At 35.6% G+C, this 19,936-nt stretch overlaps 1 protein-coding gene across 1 annotated transcript; it reads left to right on the top strand.

Moving 5' to 3' along the window:
- Positions 1-6,429: 6,429 nt before the first annotated feature.
- LOC140044124 (uncharacterized) lies at positions 6,430-8,391 on the top strand. The gene has a single exon (XM_072088604.1). The coding sequence runs from the start codon at positions 6,430-6,432 to the stop codon at positions 8,389-8,391; it is 1,962 nt and encodes a 653-aa protein (XP_071944705.1).
- The last annotated feature ends 11,545 nt before the right edge of the window (positions 8,392-19,936 follow it).

Below are 19,936 nucleotides of genomic sequence, written 5' to 3'. Positions count from 1 at the left end.
CTGAAAGGAACTGAGCTTATGGGGACATTTTTTGTGTGCCTTCAGGTCAGTTACTCAGATTCTAGTAATTTCATCGAGAGTGAAATGTTTGAAGATTACACATAGTCATGCCATGTCAACTAAAAATCATTTCTAATGTTCATTTTCCTTTGCAAATTTTCCTAGATTTAATTAGCCAAGTACTATGACAGCAGTATAGTGTAATTTTATTGTATGCCAATCAATACAATATTAGTCCTATAGGGCTTGTTAGCCAAGTACTATGACAGCAGTATAGTGTAATTTTATTGTATGCCAATCAATACAATATTAGTCCTATAGGGCTTGTTAGCCTAGGGCTTGTTAGCCAAGTACTATGACAGCAGTATAGTATAATTTTATTGTATGCCAATCAATACAATATTAGTCCTATAGGGCTTGTTAGCCAAGTACTATGACAGCAGTATAGTGTAATTTTATTGTATGCCAATCAATACAATATTAGTCCTATAGGGCTTGTTAGCCAAGTACAATGACAGCAGTATAGTGTAATTTTATTGTATGTCAATCAATACAATATTAGTCCTATAGGGCTTGTTAGCCAAGTACTTTGACAGCAGTATAGTGTAATTTTATTGTATGTCAATCAATACAATATTAGTCCTATAAGGCTTGTTAGCCAAGTACTATGACAGCAGTATAGTGTAATTTTATTTGCATATCCTGTTTTCTTCCTTGAATATTTTAACTGTATTAGCATATTAGTGTATGTCTTTGTTCAATTGAATTCCGTATTTGCATATCTGTACCACCTTTTGATATTTGCATATCTTGTTTTCTTCCTTGAATATTTAACTGTATATGCATCTGTGTATGTTCTTTGTTCAATTGAATTCTGTACTTGCATAATTTTTACCGATTTTTCTGTCCGCATATATTGATTTCACTTGATCAATTGTACACCTATTTGCTTTATATTTACTGCTGTCTAATTTTGCATTTTGAATTTTTGCCTCGTCTCTAAACATGTCCTGAATCGATCTCGGCTGCTCTTTCATTTGCTAGTTTTTTATTTTATCAATGTTTAATGTTCCGTCTAATTGTTCTATGTCGTCTCGTCCTACGCATCCCTCCAGGGGCACGCATGATGATATTGTATTTAACCCCTTCTCGAACGCTGAAAATTTAAATTCTGAAAGAGATCCTGATAATCAATTTTACACCAATAAAATTATTTCTAAATACTACCACTCTGATGATTTTATAAATGCCACTAAAAATATTGATAGAAACAATTGTCTATCAATGATACACTTTAACTCTAGAAGCTTACAACGTAACATTGATTCTATATGTACGTTTCTTAAATCCATTAATTTTACTTTTGATATCATTGCAAGTAGTGAAACATGGCTTGACACTGATAATCCAGTTGTTCAAATTCCAAATTAAGCTTTTGTTTCTAAAAACAATATTAGTCCTATGGGGCTTGTTAGCCAAGTACTATGACAGCAGTATAGTGTAATTTTATTGTATGCCAATCAATACAATATTAGTCCTATAGGGCTTGTTAGCCAAGTACTATGACAGCAGTATAGTGTAATTTTATTGTATGTCAATCAATACAATATTAGTCCTATAGGGCTTGTTAGCCAAGTACTATGACAGCAGTATAGTGTAATTTTATTGTATGTCAATCAAGGCAATATTAGTCCTATAGGGCTTGTTAGCCAAGTACTATGACAGCAGTATAGTGTAATTTTATTGTATGTCAATCAATACAATATTAGTCCTATAGGGCTTGTTAGCCAAGTACTATGACAGCAGTATAGTGTAATTTTATTGTATGCCAATCAAGACAATATTAGTCCTATAGGGCTTGTTAGCCAAGTACTATGACAGCAGTATAGTGTAATTTTATTGTATGCCAATCAATACAATATTAGTCCTATAGGGCTTGTTAGCCAAGTACTATGACAGCAGTATAGTGTAATTTTATTGTATGTCAATCAAGACAATATTAGTCCTATAGGGCTTGTTAGCCAAGTACTATGACAGCAGTATAGTGTAATTTTATTGTATGTCAATCAATACAATATTAGTCCTATAGGGCTTGTTAGCCAAGTACTATGACAGCAGTATAGTGTAATAGACTGTGGGCTCAAACACGGGACCCTCCCCCCCCCCCTGGGGATTTTTCGGGACCAGTATTTTTTTTAACCCTACCCATATACGAACTAAAATCAGGTTGTCTGCACATTGCGCAGTGGTGCGTATTCCTGTGAGGGCGCGTTTTCAAAATGGCTGCCCATAGGCTCAGGTGCCTCTATCTTGGCAACCACTCATGGTAGAGACTTATAAATGGTCTCAAATTGTTTACAGTTAGCACATTTCTATTTGCTCTAATGAAAAGTTTTGTAAAAATTTGACCGGAAATGACATTTTTGTCACTCTGACCTTTGACCCGGTTTTGTCATATCTCTATAACTACTGGTAGTACACATTTGGAATTTGTCGCAAATTGTTTGGAACATGTGGTTTTATACTTGCTCTAATGGAGAGTTTTATGTAAAGGGGACTGGGAATGCCATTTCTGACCGTTTTGTCAAAATGGCTGCCAACAATTCTAATAAAAGTGCACTATTGGGTTTTTTTCCATATTTTAAAGACATAACATTGACTTTACATGATAGACACTTGTAAATGATCTCAAATTGTTTACAATATGCATATTTCTATTTGCTCTAATGAAACATTTTGTCAAAAAATTACCGGAAGTGACATTTATGACCTTTATGACCTTTGACCTGGTTTTGTCATATCTCTCTAACTACTGGTAGTATACATTTGGAAATTGTTGCAAATTTTTCAGAACATGTGGTTTTATAGTTGCTCTAGTAGAATGTTGTATGGAAAAGTAACTGGAAATGCCATTTCTTACTATTTACAATAAAAGTTTCAATAACAAGATTATCTAGTCTTCTTCCGTGTCAAAAAAAATGTCCATCAAGTTGTTAAATTCAGTTTGCTCATCATCATCCTCCTCCTCATCCTCCTCTTCCTGTTCCTCTACCAATACGTCAACCAGCTCATGTGGCATCATATCACCTTCCGTCCACTTCAAGTCCAACTTTTCATTTTGAATACACCATGCCCGTCTGGTTGAGGGATATTTGGTACGGCTTGGTGTGCTTGGTACCAAATAAACGCTTGATAATTAGATCTTTTAACATGCATTTTAAGAGCATCTCGGCAAGGTGGAGGGAGGCTCATATCCATGCCATCATAGGTCGAAAGTATTGCACCTGGCTTGACACTAAATCTTTCCAGAAATTTATCATGTCGCAAAGTGTTAATGTCAGTTACAGTAGATTTAGTGTTGTAAAGACGGCACACAAAATGCTCCAAGCTTTCATGAGTTTCATCTGCAATTTCCAATGATCGGCCAAGAGTCAGAAATGCACCAAGAAATTCCTGGTGCTGTTTGAGGATCTTCAAAGGTAGTAGTTTCCACTTACGAACAAATGCACTGGTTGTGTCACAACAACTGAATGCATGTAATGCGGGAAGGGCATGACACACATCATTTCCCACATCACTTATGACTTTATGCACATCTACAAGACGTCTTTTATTGCCAACACCTGTATCAAATAGTATTGTTTGAGTCAGTTCCTGGGTGTGATGAAGCAGAAGAATGAAGACATCTGTGTCTGGAGATCGAATGATTATGGTAGAATTGGATGATGAATTTCTGGCAATTTGCAGACAGTGGAGAATCAACTTCGTATCAGCCTCTTCCTGTGTTAACGATAACTCTGTAAGTTCCTCAGACATAGTTTCTTGGCCATCATTGCTCTTCAGACTTATGCATTTATTCGTATAGCCAAATACAACTTCTCTTCCATGAAGACTTGGTGCATATTTATTCTTTTTCCATTCACTTAGTAGAAATTCTGTTAGTGTCATCTTATTGTCATCGCTTGACAGAAACGATTTCCAGTCTCGTGGCTCTTTAGTCTTGACTCCTTTAATTATATGGGATTTAGAAGAACCTCTTCTAGCCCTTTCAATTCCTTTGATTGATAGTGGGAGGTAGGTATCAGTTACAAAGTCCACACGTTTTACCTTAGGCAGCTGTCCAAATATACTCTCTGCCAGGTCTCCAAATGTATCAGGCAAAGCCATCTGTGCTTGCAGCAGAGCCATTCAGTGAACAATATATGTGGTTTCTCCAGCCGGCCTTTCTATTGTGTTCGATTCGCCTACCAATGCATGCATAAGCTTTGCCTTGTCTGTCTTCACTGGAACACCATCAGCCGTTGCAAGTGCCCATGGAACAGGGCCCAATGAGAAACTAAGCACCCTCTCCATACGAATGTCATGCTTCATTGCTAAAAGTACAAGCTGACCAAATACATTTCTTTCAGCTTTTACTTCTTTGATCTTCTTTGACTGTCCCGATATCTTACAGGATTTGGCAAGTTGTACAAATGTCTTTAGTTTACACTTCTTGATTGGATGATGAAAACTTACTGTGCCTTCAACAAGTCGTTGCGTAACAAATTTGTCGTAAGCCTGTTTTCCAATATTATCAGCCTGGAGGAGATCACGTTCGATCTCATCTGATACTGGTGCACCTGATGACAGACAGTAGAGGACGTTCTTGTTTTCAACAACAAAAGGATTTACAAAATTATGAAATGCTGCTAGAACCCTTGCAAGTATCTTGTTCACTGTTGATGATGTGTGAGGACTTCAAGCCCTTGTGTGAAGTCGATTCCATGTTATCCATGTCTGCCATTTCCATTGTGGCTTGCAGGTAACCAGCCCTACTGTGTCTTGTCGTGCACCACCTATGATATGCCGAATAGTTCCTGCTGAATCCTATGATTCCACCATGGCACTTTGCGTGACGGTTGATAGTTTGTTCAATTGTGATGTCAACAGCATTTCTCGACATCGGAATTTGTGATCGTTTAACGCTGAAACCATTGTGTCGCAAGAGCTCCTCTGCTCCGGGATGTGTCTCTGATATGTTTAGGAGAGACAGGAAATACACCATTGTATATCTAGCATAGTTTTGGTGGTCGTAGCTAAAAAACAGACTACACATTCTTTGTAGGCTAGCTAAATGCAAATCAAAATTGTTTTCTTAGTTGCTCTTTGAAATTGAAGGATAAGCCAAACTCGATCCATATAGTTAAGCCAGAACTGTGCAGTTTTACCAAGTTCTCCTAGGCCTAGGCTAGTCCACATTTTGCACCATGTACTGTACTAGGAGAGCAAATTGCTTGTAATACTTACTATGAATTAACTTTGTTGTTGAAAAAGCACAATTTTCTTCGATAATTTAGCTCAATGTTATATAGACTAGACTGGTTTCATACAACTGATCAACTAGACTACTACACTGCTATCTGTGTTCTGATTGGTTTAAAGTTGAATGTCATGCATCAACTAATTTGTTTGATAGAAGTTTTTGTATTATTTTAATAATAATAATATTATTTTATTAGTTTAATCAAATAATGTCAGTACCAGTTAAATTATTGAATGGTAAAATGACATTCTGACATTTTTCTGATTGTTTATATAATCATTTCTAGTAATTACTTCAATTTTGTTAAGTTTTATGATTTTCGACGGCCATTTTGAAATGCGCCCTCTATATTGACTTTTCGGAATACAAACATATACCATGACCTGACCACACATTATTTCAATACAGAACAATTAAAAAACAAGTTAATTTTAGCATATAAATTACTGTTTTATCAATATATATAATATTTTATTAAATTTGGCGGCCATTTTGGAAAAAGCGCCCTCATCGGTTTACGCACCACTGCGCAATGTGCAGACAACCTGATTTGAAAACCTATATGTGTGAGGTTTCCAAAAATGTATGGGTCATAAAATCCCCAGGGGGGGGGGGAGGGGGGGTTACGGTAGCCCACAGTCTATAATTTTATTGTATGTCAATCAAGACAATATTAGTGTTATATGATGGCACCATATATTATGATGTCGCCCTCTATAGTATGTAGGATACCCATAAGGCAACAGACCTCTAAAACATGGCTTCAGTATAGAAGACCTCACGAATGATTGTGATAACAATGATGTCGAATAACTAAAGAATAAAAGCATTGTGTTACTAGAAACGTCTCTCATGTATTTAAAGAATATTACATGGTGGCAACGGTAGGATTGAAACATATAATAAAGTCAATCGATAAGCTATACTAGGCTAGAAGAATAAATAGGCTAGCGTACACGCCGCCGCACGAATAGAATAGTAAAACGTGTTGTTGAGAGTACACACGTGACGTGCGGAGAGAACTGAATTGGATTTTGTATTCGGATAGCAGAAGACAAAAAATAGCCCATACACATTTTGTTACCACTGTATACAACAACTGACAATATTAAAAATTAATATTGATCATGGCGAACCTAAATCAGCCAGAACCATTAAATATATCGACAGGCAACATATCGGAGAATTGGAAGAGATTCAAACAGAGATTTGAACTATATAACAATAACATTGCCAGTGGAATGTCACGAAAACCAAGTGAAACGCAAACGTCATTACTACTCCATACTATTGGGCAACAAGGCTTAGATGTATATAACGCATTTAAATTGAAAATGAAGATGAGATTAAACACAGTTATGCACAAATTTGAGGAATATTGCAACCCCAAGAAAAACATTACATTTGAACGACACACTTTCTTTTCACGAAACCAGATACCAGGTGAGAAGATAGACCAATATGTGACCGACCTAAAGAACAAGAGCAAGACATGTGAGTTTGGAGAAATTGAGGAATCCCTCATCAGGGATAGAATTGTTTGTGGACTATTGGACAATCAATTGCGTGAACGATTGCTTAGAGAAGATGATTTAAATTTAGATAAGTGCATGAAAATATGTAAGGCATCAGAAGCGTCGAGAAACTTAGGGAAAGAGCTCAAAGCTGATCACCAAGTAGCGGTAGATCAATTAGGTATGTCTAATAATTATAAACATGATAGAACCAAAGATAGAGATAAAAGTAAACCATGCTCAAGATGCACTAGATCACATGAATATGGTAAATGTCCAGCTTTTGGCATGTCCTGCAATAATTGTGGTAGGAAAAATCATTTTAGTAGAGCATGTAGGTCAAAACGTAATGACAAACAAAAGGGCAAATATATAAATGCACCTAACAGAAGTAAGAGAAACGTGCATGGTATAAACAAAAGCAATGGTAGCGATTGCGACAGTGAAGATGAATCTAATATTACATTTGAAGCAATTAAAATAAGCCAGATAAACGCTAAAGATGGTGACACAGAAGTGTTCACAAATGTCAAAATTGAAATAAACCGTAACAAACCAACTTTTCTGAAAGTAAAAGTAGATACAGGTGCAGAGGGTAATATATTACCACTGAGAATGTATAGAGCTATGTTTCCTAAAAACATGAGCAATAATGTACCTAATGATAAATATGTTAACAAATCTAATGTAAAAGTCACAGCGTATAACGGAGCACAAATCAAACATTATGGTTACATACACATCCCATGTTACTTCAATAACTTACACACAAATGCAAAGTTTTATATTGCAGAGGTACAGGGACCAGCTATAATGGGACTACCGACGCTAAAGACTCTGAAGATAATACAGATAAACTGTGCAGTCGAAGTAAATGACAAAATCAAGGATGTAGAGGACATAAAAAGACTCTATCCAGACAGATTTGAAGGCATTGGCAAGTTTGAGGGTACGTACAAAATAGTTATAGACGAAACGGTACCACCTGTCATACACGCACCAAGGTCATGTCCATTAGCGATAAAAAATGACATAAAGGCTGAGTTGGATGAAATGATGAGATTAAATGTCATACAGAAAGTAGAGAAACCAGTGGATTGGGTTTCAAGTTTGGCCTACTCACAGAAACCAAATGGGAGATGGCGGATATGTTTAGATCCTAAGGACTTAAACAAAGCTATAAAACGCACATACCATCACACACCAACCCTAGATGAGATAACACATAAATTTAGTGGGGCAAAGTTTTTCTCTAAACTAGATGCACGACATGGATATTGGTCCATAAGACTTGACAAAGAATCCAGTTATCTTACCACATTTAACACTCCAGGGTTTGGAAGATTCAGATTCCTAAGATTACCATTTGGACTGAATGTCAGCCAAGACGTTTTTCAACATAAGATGGATCAAATATTGGAGAAATGCATCGGAGCCACAGGCATCGCAGATGACGTTGCTGTATTTGGGAAAACAGAAGAAGAACATGATCGAAACTTAATGGACCTGATGGAAACCGCTAGAGAATATGGGCTTGTATTCAATGCAGAGAAATGTGAAATAAAGCGACCGTAAATAAATTTCTTTGGTATGATATATGATAAAGATGGAGTACATGCTGACCCAAAGCGCATTGAAGCCATCAGCAAGATAAAACCACCAACGAATGTTAAAGAGTTACAAAGTTTCCTAGGCATCGCCACGTATATGAGTCCCTTCTGTCCCAAGCTGTCAGACAAAACAGCACCCCTCCGAGAACTTCTGAAAAAAGATAATGTATTTGAATGGAATGGCTCACAACAAAAAGCATTCGAAGAGATAAAGTCAACAATTTGTAACCAGACAACACTGACCTATTTCCAACCTAACAAAAAGTTGAAACTACAAGTGGATGCATCCCTGATTGGAGTGGGAGCAGCACTCATACAAGACGAAAAAGTTGTTGCGTTTACATCAAAGGCATTAACAGAAGCGGAACAAAGATATGCGAACATTGAAAGAGAACTACTGGCGGTAGTATACGCAGTAGAGAAGTTCCACACATATGTGTATGGAAACTCATTCATTGTGGAATCAGACCACAAACCGTTAGAGATGATCCAACTAAAAAATCTAATGTGTGCACCACCAAGACTACAAAGACTACTAATGAGACTACAAGGATATGATCTGACAATCAAGTATAAACCAGGCAAAGAAATGGTCCTGGCAGATGCCATGTCTAGATTAAACCCTATAAATGACAGCCAAATTGAAGAAGAAGTAAAGATACAACTGTCATATTTCTCAGAGTCCAAAGAAGAAGAAATAAGGCAGAAGACCAAGGAAGACCCAACTCTCATAAAATTGGGAAGTATAATACAGCAAGGCTGGCCAAACAAACTAAAATCTGTACATAAGACAATAAGACCATACTTCCCATACAGGGATGAACTCACAACAGAGAACGGAATAATACTAAAGGGTAACAGAGTAGTGATCCCAGAAGTCATGAGACAGGACATCCTAAAACAACTATACACATCCCACTTAGGCATAACCAAGTGTCAACTGATGGCTAAAACATCAATCCATTGGCCCAGTATTAATGAGGAAATAGAAAACATGATAAAAGCATGCCCATCATGCCAACAACAAAAACACAAACAACAACATGAACCAATGTTGAAGAGAAAAATCCCTACCAAAGAATGGGAAATACTCGCAGCTGACCTATTCTACATAAATAGAGTAGAATACCTCCTAATAGCAGATTATTACACCAAATATCCAATCATAAGAAAAATACCGGCAGACCAATCAAACAGTGAGACAGTTATATCGATAATAAAAAATGTCTTCTCAGAGTTTGGGATGGTTCAAGAATTGATTACTGACAACGGACCACACTTCAACAGTGAACAATTCAAACAGTTTAGCAAAGATTGGAAATTCATACACACAACCACAAGTCCTCACCACCATGAAGGAAATGGATTCATCGAACGAATGGTTCAAACAGTGAAGTCAACCATCATCAAAGCTCAGCACAACAACACAGATGTTGACAAAGCTTTACTATACATGCGAGCAACTCCAGTCGACTCAAAACTTGCCTCACCCGGAATGATGATATTTCACAGAGGACTAAAAACAGAACTTCCAACAAACAATGAAAAAATGCCAACCAGAAAAGAAATAAGAAATCGACTAAAAAACCGACAAGACAAACAGAAGCAATATCATGATGAAAATACAAAACCACTTCAACCAATAAAGACAGGAGAAAGCGTGAGAATCAGACACTCTGACAAAAACCCACAGTGGATCCCAGCGAAGATACTAAACAAAACGAGTCCACATTCGTACAGAGTACTGACAGAAAACCAGAAAACACTAAGAAGAAACCGAACACACATCCGCAAAACAAACGAACACTTCACACACATAATACTAGAAACACCACTTACTCATTACAAGACTATAGAACACAAACCATCATCATGCTCTAGCAGTGGCAGAAAAATTAAGAAACCAAATAGATTAGATTTGTAAATAAAACTTATAATTGTTTTATTATGATTGTAATATGATTGATAAATGAGACCCACAGTTTAATTATATTTGTACACCATTATGAGTAATTAAAGAAGAGGGATGTTATATGATGGCACCATATATTATGATGTCGCCCTCTATAGTATGTAGGATACCCATAAGGCAACAGACCTCTAAAACATGGCTTCAGTATAGAAGACCTCACGAATGATTGTGATAACAATGATGTCGAATAACTAAAGAATAAAAGCATTGTGTTACTAGAAACGTCTCTCATGTATTTAAAGAATATTACATTAGTCCTATAGGGCTTGTTAGCCAAGTACTATGACAGCAGTATATTGTAATTTTATTGTATGTCAATCAATACAATATTAGTCCTATAGGGCTTGTTAGCCAAGTACTATGACAGCAGTATAGTGTAATTTTATTGTACTAGAGGGTGAGCTGGCTTCGCTCGCTCCCCCTCTAGGAAGTGTAGACGATGGTTCTCGGAATGATAATGTTCTCCTTATACGTTTTCTGTCGGTTACCATTATTGAAAATGATTGACATTCCTAAAACTAAACTACTTTGTTTCACAGTGTTTTAGATGATTAATAACATTTTAAAGTATAGTTTTTATTGTTTGGTAGGGCCCTTTGGGGAGGCGGAGGTCATTTGAGGGAGGTGCTTTATCCGAGGGATATATGTTCAATTTTTTAGTTTTAATAATATGGTAACATTTATAATCAAATAAAATCCTCTAATAGATATGAAAAGTGCTAAAAGAGAATAACAAATGCTTGGTAAATTGTAGATAACAGTGCGGTGAATTCTACTACAAATAGTATAATTGTGTTATTATAAATATGTGGATGGACGTTTATTAGATAGTTGGGTTGGGGGGGGGGGGGTTTATTATTCAAAGTGATGTTTTATTGGAGAGGCGTTTATTCAAATGAATACCATCCTAATAATTATTAATTAATTATTTGATTTAATCATCTTTTGAAACTAACTGCCGTGACAGAGTGGGCCCAAGAAAGAAGACATTACGGCTTGCAACATGGGCAGACATCTTGGTCCTAATGGGACACAGGAAGATAGCCTACAGTTATTCCTGCAAGCTTACTCAATAAAACTTAGCTATCGGGATTTCACTCGAAAAATGTCTTATCATCAAATCTGCCTATGTAATTTTATAATACTATTCCCCACAATATATTCTGATTCTTTATGGCGTATATTTAATTTGATCTTTATTAATTTGCAGTATAATTCCTATTATTTAACTACTGTCTTCCAAAGGGACACTGTATTGATTGATGGAAAGTGCCTGTTTCCAGTCACCTTTAGGGTCAAATCTATTATTTTAACTGCTCCCTTGTGTTTAAAAGAGAGAAAATATTTGAAACCAGGTCGTTGCAAGGTGAACTTATCTTAAACCCGGAAATTACTTTGACCGGGAAGAATTGAAATTGAGAGGAAAATCTAATGTTGAAATCATAAATGTTGTTAAAAAACTCTTTATAATATCTTCCTAAGATATAAATATGGAACAATAGCGTCGGCGTGAACACTAATGTTATCAAATCTACGTTTCGCGGTACATCTCGGATAGATAAGGTAGGTATCCAAGGCGGAGATTTGTACCGAAGTTTTTGCATTGTGCTCGCCTATGTCAGAATTAACCATAATTTATATATAGATGCCAATCAAGACAATATTAGTCCTATAGGGCTTGTTAGCCAAGTACTATGACAGCAGTATAGTGTAATTTTATTGTATGCCAATCAAGACAATATTAGTCCTATAGAGCTTGTTAGCCAAGTACTATGACAGCAGTATAGTGTAATTTTATTGTATGTCAATCAATACAATATTAGTCCTATAGGGCTTGTTAGCCAAGTACTATGACAGCAGTATTGTGTAATTTTATTGTATGTCAATCAAGACAATATTAGTCCTATAGGGCTTGTTAGCCAAGTACAATGACAGCAGTATAGTGTAATTTTATTGTATGTCAATCAATACAATATTAGTCCTATAGGGCTTGTTAGCCAAGTACTATGACAGCAGTATAGTGTAATTTTATTGTACTAGAGGGTGAGCTCGCTTCGCTCGCTCCCCCTCTAGGAAGTGTAGACGATGGTTCTCGGAATGATAATGTTCTCCTTATACATTTTCTGTCGGTTACCATTATTGAAAATGCTTGACATTCGTAAAACTAAACTACTTTGTTTCACAGTGTTTTAGATGATTAATAACATTTTAAAGTATAGTTTTTATTGTTTGGTAGGGCCCTTTGGGGAGGCGGAGGTCATTTGAGGGAGGTGCTTATTCGAGGGATATATGTTAAATTTTTTAGTTCTAATAATATGGTAACATTTATAATCAAATGAAATCCTCTCATAGATATGAAAAGTGGTAAAAAAGAATAACAAATGCTTGGTAAATTGCAGATAACAGTGCGGTGAATTCTACTACAAATAGTATAATTGTGTTATTATAAATATGTGGATGGACGTTTATTAGATAGTTGGGTTGTGGGTTGTGGGGTGGGGGGGGGGGGGGGGGGGTTATTATTCAAAGTGATGTTTTATTGGAGAGGCGTTTATTCAAATGAATACCATCCTAATAATTATTAATACATTATTTAATTTAATCATCTTTTGAAACTAACTGCCATGACAGAGTGGGCCCAAGAAAGAAGACATTACGGCTTGCAACATGGGCAGACATCTCGGTCCTAACGGGACACAGGAAGATAGCCTACAGTTATTCCTGCAAGCTTACTCAATAAAACTCAGCTATCGGGATTTCACTCGAAAAATGTCTTATCAAATCTCCCTATGTAATTTTATAATACTATTCCCCACAATATATTCTGATTCTTTATGGCGTATATTTAATTTGATCTTTATTAATTTGCAGTATAATTCCTATTATTTAACTACTGTACCTTCACACACGTGTGGTATGTTTTAAAATAAACAAAAAACTGAAATGGCTATGATTAATGGCCAATTTTTTTTTCATCTTCCAAAGGGACACTGTATTGATTGATGGAAAGTGCCTGTTTCCAGTCACCTTTAGGGTCAAATCTATTATTTTAACTGCTCCCTTGTGTATAAAAGAGAGGAAATATTTGAAACTAAGGTGAACTTATCTTAAACCCGGAAATTACTTTGACCGGGAAGAATTGAAATTGAGAGGAAAATCCAATGTTGAAATCATAAATGTTGTTAAAAAACTCTTTATAATATCTTCCTAAGATATAAATATGGAACAATAGCGTCGGCGTGCACACTAATGTTATCAAATCTACGTTTCGCGGTACATATCGGATAGATAAGGTAGGTATCCAAGGCGGAGATTTGTAGAGAAGTTTTTGCATTGTGCTCGCCTATGTCAGAATTAACCATAATTTATATATAGATGTCAATCAAGACAATATTAGTCCTATAGGGCTTGTTAGCCAAGTACTATGACAGCAGTATAGTGTAATTTTATTGTATGCCAATCAAGACAATATTAGTCCTATAGGGCTTGTTAGCCAAGTACTATGACAGCAGTATAGTGTAATTTTATTGTATGTCAATCAAGACAATATTAGTCCTATAGGGCTTGTTAGCCAAGTAATATGACAGCAGTATAGTGTAATTTTATTGTATGCCAATCAATACAATATTAGTCCTATAGGGCTTGTTAGCCAAGTACTATGACAGCAGTATAGTGTAATTTTATTGTATGTCAATCAAGACAATATTAGTCCTATAGGGCTTGTTAGCCAAGTACTATGACAGCAGTATAGTGTAATTTTATTGTATGTCAATCAATACAATATTAGTCCTATAGGGCTTGTTAGCCAAGTACTATGACAGCAGTATAGTGTAATTTTATTGTATGTCAATCAATACAATATTAGTCCTATAGGGCTTGTTAGCCAAGTACTATGACAGCAGTATAGTGTAATTTTATTGTATGTCAATCAAGACAATATTAGTCCTATAGGGCTTGTTAGCCAAGTACTATGACAGCAGTATAGTGTAATTTTATTGTATGCCAATCAAGACAATAATATTAGTCCTATAGGGCTTGTTAGCCAAGTACTATGACAGCAGTATAGTGTAATTTTATTGTATGTCAATCAAGACAATATTAGTCCTATAGGGCTTGTTAGCCAAGTAATATGACAGCAGTATAGTGTAATTTTATTGTATGCCAATCAATACAATATTAGTCCTATAGGGCTTGTTAGCCAAGTACTATGACAGCAGTATAGTGTAATTTTATTGTATGCCAATCAATACAATATTAGTCCTATAGGGCTTGTTAGCCTAGGGCTTGTTAGCCAAGTACTATGACAGCAGTATAGTGTAATTTTATTGTATGTCAATCAAGACAATAATTAGTCCTATAGGGTTTGTTAGCCAAGTACTATTACAGCAGTATAGTGTAATTTTATTGTATGCCAATCAAGACAATATTAGTCCTATAGGGCTTGTTAGCCAAGTACTATGACAGCAGTATAGTGTAATTTTATTGTATGCCAATCAAGACAATATTAGTCCTATAGGGCTTGTTAGCCAAGTACTATGACAGCAGTATAGTGTAATTTTATTGTATGCCAATCAAGACAATATTAGTCCTATAGGGCTTGTTAGCCAAGTACTATGACAGCAGTATAGTGTAATTTTATTGTACTAGAGGGTGAGCTCGCTTCGCTCGCTCCCCCTCTAGGAAGTGTAGACGATGGTTCTCGGAATGATAATGTTCTCCTTATACGTTTTCTGTCGGTTACCATTATTGAAAATGCTTGACATTCGTAAAACTAAACTACTTTGTTTCACAGTGTTTTAGATGATTAATAACATTTTAAAGTATAGTTTTTATTGTTTGGTAGGGCCCTTTGGGGAGGCGGAGGTCATTTGAGGGAGGTGCTTATTCGAGGGATGTTAAATTTAGGCCTACGTTACACACACAGGGAGATGTAAACTAATTTATAAATTTATTTTACATCTCCCACTAGGCGGGTGAGGTGGGTGTTACCCTGGGCCTAGTTGTGGGGCGTAAAATTGTAACAGGCCCACAAGCTAAATTATATTATTTCATTCTGTTTTTTTTCTCATTATTTAAGTTTTTGATAATGTGTGTAACCAGGGAGATGTAAAATAAATTTATAAATTAGTTTACATCTCCCTGTGTGTGTAACGTAGGCCTAGGCCTAAGTAAGTGTCATACAGTCGTAAAGTTGACATTCACCCCCCGCCCCTCAATATTAAATCGGCGCCAACAGTTACAATTTAACAATAAAACAATAAATGTGCGAACAACTACCGTTTAAAACTTGTCGAGTGGAATATCTACACTTTACATACGTAAATGCGAATGATGTACAAAACTGACTATGGAAAGTATGAAAATTAAAAAATAGTATATCAACTAACATATACGTAAGCAGAGCCAAAAACTAACGTTTGAAAAGTTGTTGAATGAAATGTTATCACATGAAATCACGAACAAGCGAACGGTGTGTAATACTGGCCAATCGAAAGTAGTTGATTGAAATGCAACCACTTTAACTCAAGAAAATACGTTCGGTGCGAAAAATCGCCGTTTGGAAAGTCGATGCTTCAAATATCATGCTTTGAAATCACGAACAAGCGAACGGTGTGTAATACTGGCCAATCGAAAGTAAGTGATTGAAATGCAACCACTTTAACTCAAGAAAATACGTTCGGTGCGAAAAATCGCCGTTTGGAAAGTCGATGCTTCAAATATCATGGTTTGAACTCACGAACGGGCGTATCGTGTGCAAAACAGTTGTTTAAACTGTTGAACAGACGAACGGTGTATAAAACAGGCAATGTATTAGAATTAGAATTCGATGAACTATAATTAAGATGCTTTGTTTGAAATGTTCATGAACTACATGAAATGTTGATAAATGAGTTGGCTAATATATACTTGTATTAACGTTAGATTAATTCAATTATTGCTGCCTGGGCTCAACATTCTTTAGATGGTTTGTGTTATGGGTAGTTTGTTCGGCGTATTGTCGTTTGGGCTAGTGGTAGATGGTCACACATTGTATTGGATGGTGTAGATACTAGGTGAATATTTTTGGCCTAGGCCTAAGTAAGTGTCATACAGTCGTAAAGTTGACATTCACCCCCGCCCCTCAATATTAAATCGGCGCCAACAGTTACAATTTAACAATAAAACAATAAATGTGCGAACAACTACCGTTTAAAACTTGTCGAGAGGAATATCTACACTTTACATGCGTAAATGCGAATGATGTACAAAACTGACTATGGAAAGTATGAAAATTAAAAAATAGTATATCAACTAACATATACGTAAGCAGAGCCAAAAACTAACGTTTGAAAAGTTGTTGAATGAAATGTTATCACATGAAATCACGAACAAGCGAACGGTGTGTAATACTGGCCAATCGAAAGTAGGTGATTGAAATGCAACCACTTTAACTCAAGAAAATACGTTCGGTGCGAAAAATCGCCGTTTGGAAAGTCGATGCTTCAAATATCATGGTTTGAAATCACGAACAAGCGAACGGTGTGTAATACTGGCCAATCGAAAGTAAGTGATTGAAATGCAACCACTTTAACTCAAGAAAATACGTTCGGTGCGAAAAATCGCCATTTGGAAAGTCGATGCTTCAAATATCATGGTTTGAACTCACGAACGGGCGTATCGTGTGCAAAACAGTTGTTTAAACTGTTGAACAGACGAACGGTGTATAAAACAGGCAATGTATTAGAATTAGAATTCGATGAACTATAATTAAGATGCTTTGTTTGAAATGTTCATGAACTACATGAAATGTTGATAAATGAGTTGGCTAATATATACTTGTATTAACGTTAGATTAATTCAATTATTGCTGCCTGGGCTCAACATTCTTTAGATGGTTTGTGTTATGGGTAGTTTGTTCGGCGTATTGTCGTTTGGGCTAGTGGTAGATGGTCACACATTGTATTGGATGGTGTAGATACTAGGTGAATGGTTTAAGTTTTCATTGAACTGCATGAGATAATATTGGATGTTTTGATTTTTGTACGAATTAATTATTGGTGGATGGTATGTTTTATGTATTTTTGGCGGGTTTGGCTTTCCATATCTATTGAAAAGGTTCAAAAGAGAGCATTGCGTATCATGCTAGGTAACAACTATTTGTGCTATGATCATGCATTGTCTGTTACTGGTTTACCTACTCTTGTTGAGAGACGAAACAAACTTGTGTTGTCTTTCGGGGAAGGCTTATTAAAATCCGAGCTGTTTAGAGAAATACTTCCCCCTCTTCATAAGCCAGCTCGGTCTGTCAGATTCAACCGCTTTCTAGAAGTACCTCATTGTAAAACCAGCAGACTTAGGTCGTCTCCAGTTCCCACCATGGTGGATATAATTAATAGGCACCACTAGCTCTTTTTTTTTTTTTTTTTTTTTTTGGATATGTAATAAGTGAATGTTTTAATGTTCTTTATTCATGTATGTTTTTAATTTTATGGTACGATATCTAATTTTAATTAGATGTTTCTATTTTTATAGCAATTTTAACTAATTTTTAGCCTTTTGTAATACATTTCATTTCAGTCCTTAACTGTCGTTTTGTAATATATTTTTATATACCGAAAAAATAAAAAATAAATAATAAATAGTATAGTGTAATTTTATTGTATGTCAATCAATACAATATTAGTCCTATAGGGCTTGTTAGCCAAGTACTATGACAGCAGTATAGTGTAATTTTATTGTATGCCAATCAATACAATATTAGTCCTATAGGGCTTGTTAGCCAAGTACTGTGACAGCAGTATAGTGTAATTTTATTGTATGTCAATGAAGACAATATTAGTCCTATAGGGCTTGTTAGCCAAGTACTTTGACAGCAATATAGTGTAATGTTATTGTATGCCAATCAATACAATATTAGTCCTATAGGGCTTGTTAGCCAAGTACTGTGACAGCAGTATAGTGTAATTTTATTGTATGTCAATCAAGACAATATTAGTCCTATAGGGCTTGTTAGCCAAGTACTATGACAGCAGTATAGTGTAATTTTATTGTATGTCAATCAAGACAATATTAGTCCTATAGGGCTTGTTCGCCAAGTACTATGACAGCAGTATAGTGTAATTTTATTGTATGTCAATCAATACAATATTAGTCCTATAGGGCTTGTTAGCCAAGTACTTTGACAGCAATATAGTGTAATGTTATTGTATGCCAATCAATACAATATTAGTCCTATAGGGCTTGTTAGCCAAGTACTGTGACAGCAGTATAGTGTAATTTTATTGTATGTCAATCAAGACAATATTAGTCCTATATGGCTTGTTAGCCAAGTACTATGACAGCAGTATAGTGTAATTTTATTGTATGTCAATCAAGACAATATTAGTCCTATAGGGCTTGTTAGCCAAGTACTTTGACAGCAATATAGTGTAATGTTATTGTATGCCAATCAATACAATATTAGTCCTATAGGGCTTGTTAGCCAAGTACTATGACAGCAGTATAGTGTAATTTTATTGTATGTCAATCAAGACAATATTAGTCCTATAGGGCTTGTTAGCCAAGTACTATGACAGCAGTATAGTGTAATTTTATTGTATGTCAATCAAGACAATATTAGTCCTATAGGGCTTGTTAGCCAAGTACTATGACAGCAGTATAGTGTAATTTTATTGTATGTCAATCAATACAATATTAGTCCTATAGGGCTTGTTAGCCAAGTACTATGACAGCAGTATAGTGTAATTTTATTGTATGTCAATCAAGACAATATTAGTCCTATAGGGCTTGTTAGCCAAGTACTATGACAGCAGTATAGTGTAATTTTATTGTTTGTCAATCAAGACAATATTAGTCCTATAGGGCTTGTTAGCCAAGTACTATGACAGCAGTATAGTGTAATTTTATTGTATTCCAATCAAGACAATATTAGTCCTATAGTGCTTGTTAGCCAATGACAGCAGTATAGTGTAATTTTATTGTATGCCAATGAAGACAATATTAGTCCTATAGGGCTTGTTAGCCAAGTACTATGACAGCAGTATAGTGTAATTTTATTGTATGTCAATCAAGACAATATTAGTCCTATAGGGCTTGTTAGCCAAGTACTATGACAGCAGTATAGTGTAATTTTATTGTATGTCAATCAAGACAATATTAGTCCTATAGGGCTTGTTAGCCAAGTACTATGACAGCAGTATAGTGTAATTTTATTGTATGTCAATCAAGACAATATTAGTCCTATAGGGCTTGTTAGCCAAGTACTATGACAGCAGTATAGTGTAATTTTATTGTATGTCAATCAAGACAATATTAGTCCTATAGGGCTTGTTAGCCAAGTACTATGACAGCAGTATAGTGTAATTTTATTGTATGTCAATCAATACAATATTAGTCCTATAGGGCTTGTTAGCCAAGTACTATGACAGCAGTATAGTGTAATTTTATTGTATGCCAATGAAGACAATATTAGTCCTATAGGGCTTGTTAGCCAAGTACTATGACAGCAGTATAGTGTAATTTTATTGTATGCCAATCAAGACAATATTAGTCCTATAGG

This window comes from Antedon mediterranea, chromosome 3 (genome assembly GCF_964355755.1).
Source record: "Antedon mediterranea chromosome 3, ecAntMedi1.1, whole genome shotgun sequence".
Classification (NCBI taxonomy): domain Eukaryota; kingdom Metazoa; phylum Echinodermata; class Crinoidea; order Comatulida; family Antedonidae; genus Antedon; species Antedon mediterranea.
The sequence above is the reverse complement of the archived record's forward strand: the minus strand, read 5'-3'. Positions and strand labels throughout refer to the sequence as shown.

Excerpts from the sequence above, each read along its gene's own strand:
- LOC140044124 (XM_072088604.1), top strand. The coding sequence starts at position 6,430 with ATGGCGAACCTAAATCAGCCAGAACCATTAAATATATCGACAGGCAAC.